The sequence below is a fragment of the Bubalus bubalis genome, chromosome 18, assembly GCF_019923935.1.
Source record: "Bubalus bubalis isolate 160015118507 breed Murrah chromosome 18, NDDB_SH_1, whole genome shotgun sequence".
NCBI classification, from domain to species: domain Eukaryota; kingdom Metazoa; phylum Chordata; class Mammalia; order Artiodactyla; family Bovidae; genus Bubalus; species Bubalus bubalis.
The window spans coordinates 61,841,612-61,853,488 of NC_059174.1; the positions used below are offsets into that span (position 1 = coordinate 61,841,612).

The 11,877-nt window shown below is 58.2% G+C and overlaps 1 protein-coding gene across 2 annotated transcripts; it reads left to right on the forward strand.

The window, feature by feature from the left end:
- The first annotated feature begins 7,232 nt into the window (after positions 1 to 7,232).
- On the forward strand, positions 7,233 to 11,535 carry ZNF579 (zinc finger protein 579). Of its 2 annotated transcripts, none has more exons than XM_045163539.1 (2): positions 7,233 to 8,457; positions 9,429 to 11,535. In XM_045163539.1, exon 2 carries the CDS (start codon positions 9,431 to 9,433, stop codon positions 11,111 to 11,113), a length of 1,683 nt encoding a protein of 560 aa, XP_045019474.1. In that variant the 5' UTR covers positions 7,233 to 8,457; positions 9,429 to 9,430; the 3' UTR covers positions 11,114 to 11,535. The 2 variants fall into 2 exon arrangements, with proteins under 2 accessions (XP_045019474.1, XP_045019475.1); XM_045163540.1 differs by lacking the exon at positions 7,233 to 8,457 and adding an exon at positions 8,465 to 8,763.
- Positions 11,536 to 11,877: the final 342 nt, after the last annotated feature.

An 11,877-nucleotide genomic window follows, 5' to 3' on the forward strand; every position in this document is an offset into this window, starting at 1 on the left:
GATCGAACCCGTGTCCGCCCACACTGGGCTCGTGGAGGCTTAACCACTGGACACTGCCAGTCCCAGTGTATGACCGTTTTAATGTCAGGGATGGTTTAGATCTCATCCGAGTGGAACCCTGCCTCTGAAAAGCAAAACCCACCCCCAACGGATGGACATGCCCCCTGGGACCAGACACACGCTTTAGAAACCCTCAATCCCACAGCACACGCCCCCTAAACACCTAAAGGCCCCGCCCCTTAGGTGCTGTCTCCCAGGCAACCAAGTTTGTCCCTTAGAGTCCTTCCCTAGATTAGGATCCTCCCATCTGAGAGTGAGCAGACTTTCCACACTGTCTTCTACACACTAAATTTTATTCCTGTACTGAGTGCCAGGCACTGTAATTCCCCCTGGGGATCCAGCAGCGAACAAAATTACTCCCTAAGAAAACAAATGGCAAAAAAAAGAAAAAAAGAAAAAACAAATGGCTGGGCTGCATCACCGTAGGTGGAGTGGTCTGGTGTGGGGAGAGGGGGTGTTTCTCTGCAGAGGTGACACCTGATCTGAGACCAGAAGGGTGAGGAGGGGCCGGCCAAGTGGACAGCTGGGTAAGCACAGGAGGGGAGGGGGTGGTGAGAGGAGGTGGAGAGGTGAGCAGGAGTCAGGGCACGCAGACCCTGGGCTGACATAGGCATCTGACTGCTCCGTGGACACTGATAAGCACGACTGTAAGTATGAAGGGATGCGACCGCTGCTGCACTTTCTAAGGGTCCCTCTGGCTGCTGAGTGGAGAAGGGGGCTGAGGAAATGCAGAGCAGGCTACTGCAGTCCACCAGGAGAGAGACGTGCAGGCTTGGAGCCGAGCGGTGGACAGAGCTGGGGGCCCCCCGAGATGAATCCTGGAGGTGGGATGTGGGAGGGTGTGTTGTGTGTGTGCGTGTGTTTAATGGAAAGGGAGGAATCAGGGCGGGGGCTGGTTTCATGGTGGGGCCAAAAACGTAGAGAAAGCAAGTTTAGGTAGTGGCTAGGGGGTCACGAGTGCCATCTTGAGCTTCTTAAATTTGAGATGCTTGGGAGGTGGTGGGAACTGCAGCACACCAGGCTTCCCTGTCCTCCACTATCTCCCGGAGTCTGCTCGGACTCCTGCCCATTGAGTCAGTGATGCCATCCAACCATCTCATCCTCTTGACCCCTTCTCCAGCCCTCAATGGCACGCTTTAATAAGGCTCTGCTATTGATAGGCATGAACCCTAGAGAAACCTTGAACTCAGAACCACTGACATACTCATTGATATGATCTGAGCGTGTCCCACAAAATTCATATGTTGAAATCTTAGTACCCAATGAATGTGATGGTATTTGGAGGTGGGGGCCTTTGGACGGTGCTTAAGTCATGAGGGTGGAGCCCCCACGAATGGGATTCATGCCTCATAAAGGGCTTCTTTGTAACTGAAGGGACTCCAGAGAGACTGTAGCCCCTTCCACCCCATGAGGACACAGAGAGAAGGCACAGCAGTGAACAAGGACCCTCAGCAGAAGGCAAATGCTGGCACCTTGACCTTGGACTTCCAGGTTCCAGAACTGTGAGCAATAAACTTCTGTTGTTCATAAGCCACCCAGTCTGTAGTATTTTGTTATACCAGCCTGAATGGACTAAGACAGTCATCACCAATACAGTGAATAAATAAAAGGTGGTATATTTATCCAGGCCTCCCTGGTGACCCGGATGGCGAGGAATCCTCCTGCAATGCAGGAGACCGGGGTTCAATCCCTGGGTTTGGAAGATCCCCTGGAAAAGGAAATGGCAACCCACTCCAGTGTTCTTGCCTGAAGAATCCCCATAGACAGAGGAGCCTGGTGGACTACATGGGTCCACATAGTTGCAAAAGGGTTGGACGTGACTTAGTGACTGAACAACAACAACAACAACAGATATTATGCTATGAAATACTATAGGGACTTCCTTGAAGGTCCAGTTGTTAAGAATCTGCCTTGCAATGCAGGGACACAGGTTCCATCCCCAGTGGGGGAACTAAGATCCCACATGTCTTGAGCACCTAAGCCCAAATGCCACAAGGAACCTGCCCCAACAAAGACCCAACCCAACCAGATAAATCCATAAACACTATACAGGAAAAGAATGCATGAGTACAGAGACACACAGTTTCACAAGGGAAAGTTACAAAGAAGCCAGGCCACCACATGGAAGCAGCAAAACTGAACTGTAATGTTGTTTAGGACGCCCTGTTGGTATGAGCCATCTAGAGGAAAACTTTTATTTTCCCCTGTAAAACTCACAACAGTGTGGATAGATGGGTTAAGCTCGGTGTGGGACATAGTGGAACCTTCTATAGGGCTCTGGGGCGGCTGCCAACATTGCTTTTCTTAATCTGATGATTATTTTATAATTCTTTGTTAAATTGTGTGTTTTTATCATGCCCTTTACACCGATACGTCTTATACTTCACACAGAAAAAAAAACATTTAATGGAAGGAAATAAGTTTGAGGGCAAACAAGTGGGAGTTTGTCATTCAAGGAAGACGTTTTGCCTGGAGATCCACACGTGCCCATTTGGAAAGGTGGCAGGTCGGCCCCTGGGAATGCTCAACCTCTCCTCTATACCCCCACTATTCAGCAAGGGGAAGCAGACTCACCCATTTGGGGTAATATATATATTATATATATATATATATATATATATATATATATATACACACACATACATATTCCTCCGAGTTAGAAAAACAAGACCCACCTCCTTAGGTACAGGTACCGCCCCCAAGGACAAGACCCGCCCACTTGGAGACCCGCTCGGCCTGCAGAGCCGAGGGCCTGGAAGCATGCCAGGGTTGTCATGGAGACGCCCGCCTGGCAGTAGGGTGATGAGTAGGGACCTCCCTCCTCCCACCTCACCTGCACACCAATTCTTTCTCTTCCGAGACGGTAGCGAAAGGAACTCACTCCCTTTCCCGAATGCTCCCCAGTGCCAGGGGGTGGCCTGGAGCTGGTCCCCTACTCGAGACACGGAGACCCCATTTTATCGATGTGCTCAGTTGAGGCTCAGAGGCTGAAGGGGTGGGTTTTACCCTGGGGGCGATCTCAGCGGTTCCGGAGCGTCACTAACTAGCCAGACGCCGGCGACTCCCACGCCTCTGTGGGCGGCGCTGACTCCCGCGCACAGACCCGCTCACCTGCGCTCCGCATCTCCCCGCTCCCCACGGTAGTCTTCCCTTCCAGGGCGCCCCAACTGCAAAACCGCGTCCTTCTCACCTCGCGTCCCTCTTTGTGTGCGCGCTATCAGTCGTGTCTCACTCTTTGCGACCCCCTGGACTGTAGCCCGCCAGGTTCCTCGATCAAAGGATTTTCCAGGCAAGAGTACTGAAGTGCGTTGCTATGCCCTCTTCCAGGGGATCTTCCCCACCCAGGGATCGAACTTGCGTCTCTGAACGTCTCCTGCATTGGCAAGTGGGTTCTTTACCACTAGCGCCGCCTGGGAAGCCCCTCGGCCCTCTTTATTCACCTGCAAATATTGCTCGATGTGCGACGATCACTAGGGTAAAGCAGGTAAACAAACAGGTGAAGAAACCCCCGCCCTCGGGCGTTTATATTCAAGTGGAAGGGGAAATAGGCAATCAGTGGGCAACTGATACACAGACTAATATTTGTAATACGTACAATGTTGAAAATTAGGGCCAAGAAAGGACTAGATGGTGACAGGAGAGCTCTTAATTTTTATTTATTTATTCGAACGCGCTGCGCAGCTTGTGGGAGGGGTCACAGTTCCCCATGAGGGATCAAACCGATACCTCTGCCATGGGGGCGCAAAGTCCTAACCACTGGGCTGCCAGAGAATTCCCAAAAGGGCTATCTGAGCTAAGGTGGACGGGACAGATGTCTCTGAGGAGATCTGTAAGAAACGAGGGAAGTAAGGAAAACATGATGGTAACCCAGGAGAGGGCTTCCCAGGTGTAAAGAATCCTCCTGCAGTGCAGGAGAAGCGGGTTCGATCCCTGGGTTGGGAAGATCCCCTGGAGAAGGAAATGGCAACCCACTGCAGTATTCTTGCCTGGAGAATCCCATGGACAGAGGAGCGTGGCGGGCTACAGTCCATGGGGTCACAGAGTCGGACACGACGACCTAGGAGAAGAGCATTCCAGGCAGAAAAGTGCGCGTGCAAAGGCCCTGAGAGTGAACGAGCCAAGAGCGCGGTGAGGATGGAGCAGAGGGAGAAAGGCTGGAACCCATTAAGCGAGGTTCCAGGGTTCAGGTAGGTAGGGCGGGAAGCGAGGGTGTAGGTGAGGAAGGTGAGGAGGAAGAGGTGAGAGCCCCGGGACCGCGTTCAGCGCGGGAGCAAAAGTGATTGCGGTTTCCAAGAGCTGGAGGCAGGACTCCAGGGAGGGGCGGGGCCGCGAAGCAGGGAAGCCAATGAGGAGGCGGCGGCGGCGGGAGTAGCACCCAGAAGGGCAGCGCTGGGCCAATCAGCACCAGGCCCGCCCCCCAGGCCGGGGACACCGCCCCCTGCCCGGGACACCGCCCCCTGCCCGGGGACACCGCCCCCAGCCCGAGCCGGTCCTGCCCCCTGCCGGAGCCGGCCCAGCCCCCGGCCGGCGGACCTCGCCCCCAGCCCGAGCCGGTCCCGCCCCCTGCCCGGAAACCCCGCCCCCAGCCCGAGTCGGCCCCGCCCAGGCCTCCTCTCTCACCTTGACCCGGGCCCCGCCCCCGACCCGCGGACCCCGCCCCCAGCCCGAGCCGGTCCCGCCCCCTGACCGGGGACCCCGCCCCCAGCCCGAGCCGGCCCAGCCCAGGCCTCCTCACTCACCTGGACCTGGGCCCCGCCCCTCCCTGCTCCTCTCTTCCATCTCCCCTGCATCCGGCCGGGCATCCGCGGGGGTCCCACAGGAATTTCTCTAAAACACTAATCGCATCATGTGACTCTCCAGTTTAAAACCTTTTCAATAGCTCCTCAGTACATTCGGAATGCGTCCGGCCTTCAGCCTGGACTGGGAGGCCGGACGTCCTTGCTCGTGCGGCTCTCGCCATGCCCCCATCCAAGGCCCCATGTGTCCCCCCAAGGCACGGATTCCCACGGCCGCCGCCGCCTGCACATACGGACAGCACGCTGATCCCTCTGAAACTGCTTTCCCTCACCTTCATTCCTGAATTCGTTTCTTTCTTTTATTTAGAAAAAAATACTTTAAGGCCTTAAAATATATATAATAAAATAATAGCACACACACCTAGGTATGTACCCAAAAGAATTGAAAACAGCCATTAAAACAAAAACTTTACACGTAACGAATGCTCCTAACAGTACTGTTCACAACAGTCCAAAGGTAGAAACTACCTAAGGTTCATGAACAAATGAATGGGTAAACAAAATACAGTAACCCATACGTGGAATATTCAGTTCAGTTCAGTTCAGCCGCTCAGTCGTGTCCGACTCTCTGCGGTTTCACCCCATGAATCGCAGCACGCCAGGCCTCCCTGTCCATCACCAACTCCCGGAGTTCACTCAGACTCATGTCCATCGAGTCGGTGATGCCATCCAGCCATCTCATTCTCTGTCGTCCCCTTCTCCTCCTGCCCCCAATCCCTCCCAGCATCAGAGTCTTTTCCAATGAGTCAGCTCTTCGCATGGAATATTACTCAGCCATAAAAAGAATGAAGCATTGGACACACAGCACACATACGTGGTGACACATGGATACTAATCAGCCTGCCAATGCAAGGGACACGTGTTCAATCCCTGGTCTGAGAAGATTCCACGTACCATGGAGCAACTAAGCCCTTGAACCACAACTATTGAGCCTGTGCTCTAGAGCCCATGAACTGCAACTACTGAAGCCTGCGTGCCCAGAGCCTGTGCTCCACAACAAGAGAAGCCACTGCAATGGGAAGCCGGTGCACCACAGCAAAGACCCAGTGCTGCCAAAAATAATTAAATCAAAAAGAATGAGGTGTTGACACAGGCTACACATGGATGAACCTGGAAAACACTGTAAGTGAAAGAAGCCAGTCATAAAGGACTGCACACTGGATGACTCAACTGATATGAAACAGCCACAGTAGACAAGCCCATAGAGACAGAAAGACAATTATTGGTTGCCAGGAGCTGAGGGGAGAAGGGAATGGGGAATGACAGATTAATATATCTGGGTTTCTGTCCAGGGTGATGAAAAAGTCCTGGAACTAGACACTGGAGTTGGTTGTACAACTTTGTGAATGTTCTTAATTTCACTGAATTGTACACAGTTCCAATTGGCTAAAATAGTAAATTTTTATTTTTTATTTTTTGGCTGCACCGCAAAGTATGTGAGATCTTAGTTCACCAACCAGGTGTCGAACCCACACCCCCTGCAGTGGAAGCCCAGAGTCCTAACCACTGGACCACCAGGGAAGTCTCTAAAGTGGTAAATTTTATGTTATGTGTATTTTAACAAATAAAAATATACACACGCACACATTCATATATTGACTACTAGTTTTAAAACATAAGGTACTCCTGACTGCATAGATCTTTCCCCTCCCCTGACTGCCTCTCCCTTCTCAGAGGTCACCTTACCCCAAATTTGGTGCTTATTGTTTCCATGGATGTGTTTAGACTTTTGATCCTTAAAATACAGCATTATCGACCAAGTGCTTTTAATAATCATGCGCCTCACCAACTATCATCTCTGTCATCTCTTTGTGAGATAGAGACTTAGACCCACCACTTTGAAACTCTCAGGACCTCACTTTACTGCTCTGTGAAATGGGAGAGTAATGTTACCCACTTCCTAACAGGATAGGAGGGATTGGGGGCAGGAGGAGAAGGGGACGACAGAGGATGAGATGGCTGGATGGCATCACCGACTCGATGGACATGAGTTTGGGTGAACTCCGGGAGTTGGTGATGGACAGGGAGGCCTGGCGTGCTGCAATTCATGGGGTTGCAAGGAGTCTGACATGACTGAGCGACTGAAGTGAACTGAACTGAACACGAGGAGGAACAAATGGGTTTGTGTTTGTAAAGCACTTACATTGTAAGTTATCATTTATTTTCATTTATTTTTTATTATCCCCATTTGTTTCTTTTCTCTTTACTTTGTGAAGTATGGAACACATTCACTATGGTTTCAAGTTCCAAAAGTACAAAAGGAGAGAGTGTAGTCACTTTCAGTCCTGGGAGTTAGACAATGTTGCGAGCTCTTTGCTCTCCTCCCAGTTCTCCCAGTTCACCCAGACACAGCCTGCTGATAAGTGCAAACGGGGCAGGCTGTACTCTGTCTTCCAAATTTTTCTCTGTTATCACTTGGAACCTTTCCATATTTCTACACAGCAAACTTCTTTGTTCTTTCTTTTATGAACACACAGCATTCTGCTGGGTAGATTTATCATTCAAATCCCTGACCAATGGGCATTTAATTCACTTCCCCTGTTTTGAAGCAAGGCACAATACTGCAACGATTAACCTGATACAGACACCTCTCCTGGCATGTTTCTGAGTAGCGCTGGTATATTTCTTTCCTATTTCCATTTGCTCCTCTTCCCATTTCTAACTCTTGGTTTTCATCCTGCAGGTTTCAGCAGAAACACTGTTGCCTCCAGGAAGCCCTCAGGGGTCACTCTCACTCAGAGGCGAGTCTGCTCCGGTAATCCCACGGCATCCTGTTTCCTGCCTTGGAGCACACTCTCCAGGAGGGCAGGAGGGCCTGTGACTGTCTCCTGCTCCGTCAGACCGGGAGGTCCCTGTGCACTGGGTCCGGTGGCCTCTGTCTTAGCTACTTCAGCTCCAGCACCAAGGACAGAGCTAGCTCATAGTAGGTGCTCAGTAAACACCGGTGGCTTCGGATGGAGTGAAAGTACGTAGCACAATGAGAAACTGGCTTCTTAGCGTCAAGTGGATAGCCACGGGGGGGTTAATCACGGAGGGCGAGACTGAGGCTCACAGAGGGAACGTCGCCTTCTCAGGCAGCCGCGTGACGGCTGCAGCCAGGTTCCCGTCCCGATTGCGGAGACTTTTCCGTCGCCTGTCACTCAGGGCCGCATTCACCATCTTCCCGGCCACCCGCCTCGCCCCTCACAGTGCCTGGCGCAGACAGGACCTGATGAATGTGCATGTGTTGAAGGAATGAATGGGTGTGTGTGTGTGTGTGTGTGTGTGTGTTGTGAGAGGTGGGGGCTGACCTCCTGGAGGCAGAGGACGGGCCCCCAGCCCCCTCCCCTTAGAGGACCCAGGCGTCCGAGCCGCCCTGCGTCCCCGCCTCCTGGGTCCCCCCGTCCACCCGCTTCCGGCCTCCCCGCCAGCCTTTTCCCCTTCCAGGCGCGGACGAGTAGCCGGGTTTCCGGGGGGAAGGCTTAGGCGGCGACACCGAGGCGGCCTCCTCCCCCGCCCCCGCCCCCACCGCGCTCGGGGGCCCTGCCTCCCCGCCACTGCCGTCCGCGCTCGGCCGGCCGCGGGGAAGGAAGAAAGGAGCGGAGAGGCGGAGGGCGCGGAGGTAAGGGCTGGGCGCCGGGCCGCGGGGCCGAGCCGCGGGCCCAGGGCTCAGAACCCTGCCGGGGAGGCCGCTACCCGCCGCCCCGATTCTGCTGATCACGCCTGCGGGGGACCGAGGGCTCGGCCCGGTGGGGGGACGGGCCCCCCTCGGGGGCCGGGGGCTCCCCACCCAGCCCCAGTGGCCTTCCCCGGGGGGCGTCCAAGCCCGGGCCCCCAGCCCCCTTCTCTCCCTTGTCTCAGGCGCCCGGCCCCCTCCCCCAGCCCTCTCCACCCCCGGGGACCCTGGAATCCACACCCCCCACCCCAGGTACTCAAGTCTAGATGCGGGTACCCAGCATTTCCTCCCCAGCGCTCGCGCACCCCCAGCCCCCGGAATCCGGGCCCCTGAGCCCCCTCCCAGCCCAGGACTCCCAGCCCTCCTATCCCGGCCTCTCCCAGCCTCTGGCCACCCGGGCACCCACACTCCATTTCCGGGGCCTCCGGACTCTGCCTCCCACCCCCTTCTCTCTGGCACCGGGGACTGTGTCCCGGCCCCTCCCGGCAGGCTCCGGCCGGGTCCCTCCGGAGGAAAAGCGCTTCACCGACTTTGCCCCCGTTTCTTCTGTCTGTCTCCGTCTCGTTCTCTGTCTCCCTGTCTCTCCGAGCTCCATCCTGCTACAGTCCCGCTGGCCTCTGTGCTGGCCCCATCTCTGCCTGCATCTCTTTGTTTTCTCTTCATCTCTGTCTCTGCTGGGTGTCCCCATCTCTCTCCTGCTTTCTGCTTCTCGCCGTCCCATCTTCCTGCTTCTCCAGGTCTCTGCCTCTCACCCCGGCCCCTTTCCTCCGTCTGTCTCTCCCTCTCTTGCCTCGCTAACCCTCTGACCCTCTCTGTCTCTCCATCGCTCTGTCTCTGCATTTCCGCACCGCCCCCCCCCCCCCCCCCACCCCCAGCCCCCGCAACAATATCTCTGTCTTTTCCCTTTCTCTTTACAGGCATGGATCCGCAGCCCCCTCCACCAGCCCAGGGCAGCCCACCTCACCGGGGCCGGGGCCGGGGCCGGGGCAGAGGCCGTGGGAGAGGCCGAGGCCGTGGCCGGGGAGGCGCCGGAGCCCCCCGGGCCCCCCTGCCCTGCCCCACGTGTGGCCGCCTCTTCCGCTTCCCCTACTACCTCTCCCGGCACCGGCTGAGCCACTCGGGCCTGCGGCCCCACGCCTGCCCCCTGTGCCCCAAGGCCTTCCGCCGGCCGGCCCACCTCTCCCGCCACCTGCGTGGCCACGGGCCGCAGCCCCCGCTGCGCTGCGCCGCCTGCCCTCGCACTTTCCCCGAGCCGGCGCAACTCCGGCGCCACCTGGCCCAGGAGCACGCAGGAGGCGGCGTTGAGCTGGCCATCGACAGGGCAGCCAAGGAGGCAGCCGAGTCCGGCTGGGGCCCGCAGGACAAGGCCGCCGAGCAGCCACCCGGCGCCGGAGCCGAGGAGGAAGACGCAGCGGCTGAGGAGGAGGCAGCGGCGCGACCCGAGCCGTGGGCCGCGGGGGAGCCAGGCACGCCAGCGGCCGCCACAAGCGCGGGGCCCCGTGAGCCGGAGGGGGCCGAGGCCGAGGCCGGGGCGGCGGAGCTCAGGGCCGAGCTGGCGCTGGCGGCCGGGCGGCAGGAGGAGAAGCAGGTCCTGCTGCAGGCCGACTGGACGCTGCTGTGTCTCCGCTGCCGGGAGGCCTTCGCCACCAAGGGCGAGCTCAAAGCGCACCCGTGCCTGCGCCCCGAGGGCGACCAGGAGGGCGAGGGGGGACCCCCGCCGCGCCCCAAGCGCCACCAGTGCTCCATTTGCCTCAAGGCCTTCGCCAGGCCCTGGTCGCTGTCCCGCCACCGGCTGGTCCACTCCACCGACCGCCCCTTCGTGTGCACGGACTGCGGCCTGGCGTTCCGCTTGGCCTCCTACCTCCGCCAGCACCGCCGCGTCCACGGCGCGCTCAGCCTGCTGGCCCCGCTGCCCGCGGCGGCCAAGAAGGACGACAAGGCGGTGGCGGCGGGCGGCCGGACCTCAGGGAGGGGGCCCGAGGGGGGCGAAGGGGCGGAGGGCGGGCCGGGTGGGCAGAACGGAGGCGAGGCAGCCCCGGCCCGGGCCCCGGCCGGCGAGCCCCGCTTCTGGTGCCCCGAGTGCGGCAAGGGCTTCCGGCGCCGGGCACACCTGCGGCAGCACGGGGTGACCCACTCGGGTGCACGGCCCTTCCAGTGCGTGCGCTGCCAGCGGGAGTTCAAGCGGCTGGCCGACCTGGCGCGCCACGCGCAGGTGCACGCCGGGGGCCCGGCCCCGCACCCCTGCCCGCACTGCTCTCGCCGCTTCTCCCGCGCCTACAGCCTGCTGCGCCACCAGCGCTGCCACCGTGCCGAGCTGGAGAGGGCCGCCGCCGCGCAGCAGGCGCTGCAGGCCCCGGCCTCACCAGCGCGCGCCCCGCCGCCCCCCGCGGGCCAGGAGACCGAGGGGCTCCCGCTGCCCCTCGACCACATCAAGGAAGAGCCGCCATCCCCGGGGTCCCCGCCCCAGTCGCCGGCGGCGGCACCCCCTGTCTTCCTCAGCGCCTCCTGCTTCGACAGCCAAGACCACTCAGCTTTCGAGATGGAGGAAGAGGAGACTGAGAGCAAGGCTCACCTGCGCGGTCTGGGGGGCCTGGCATCCTGACCCGCACCCACCCCCTTCAGCCCCACTGTGGGAGCCGCCCCTGGTTTGCAGCATGGAGGAGAGAAGTGAAAGGAGAGGAGCCTCCTCTGTGAACCCACCCTCCCCTTCCAGCCCTCGACACTAGGGGCGGGGGCTGGACGCCCCTCCGTCCCCATCGCCCACCCCCAGGCCCCTGATGCTGGTTAGAAACTGCTCGCCCCACGTCTGTAGGCAGGACTCTGAGTCGGAGGCGGAGGACATTGGCTAGAGGGATGGAGACTGAAGGGGGACCCACCCCCCAGCCTGGCTGCCTCCCCGTTTCACACACTGGACACCATCACCTCTTTGGAACTGCCGAATCCTGGGGTGGGGGGCAGTCCCCAGTGAGCAAAGGTCTGTCCCTGTCCCTTTGTCCGTCTGTGAATAAATGTGAGTTTGTGGAACTGGAGAGAGTGGGGCTGTCTGTACAGGGAAGGCCGGTGGGGTGGGGGAGTCAGGAGCAGGGCGGCGTCCGCCAGGCCCTGAGCCTTGGCTCAGAGTGGAAGAAGGTAGAGCCCCACTTCAGGGGACATGGGCCCGCGAGCCAAGCAAGACACTCATGAGAAAAGCCAGGGGTGGGAAACAACAAGCTGCCCTCTGCCCAGGGGTCTTTGGGGACCCCTACATGCACTCATTCACCGAATACTGCCTGGGCGCAGTGTGAGGCCCCGGAGACGTGAGAAGAGGAAAGACACTCTGCAGGGACCCGGGACTGCCATTCAGCACCGGCTGACACTGTGTAGCCA

Bases quoted from the DNA above. Each gene is read 5' to 3' on its own strand.
- ZNF579 (XM_045163539.1), top strand. From the start codon at position 9,431: ATGGATCCGCAGCCCCCTCCACCAGCCCAGGGCAGCCCACCTCACCGG.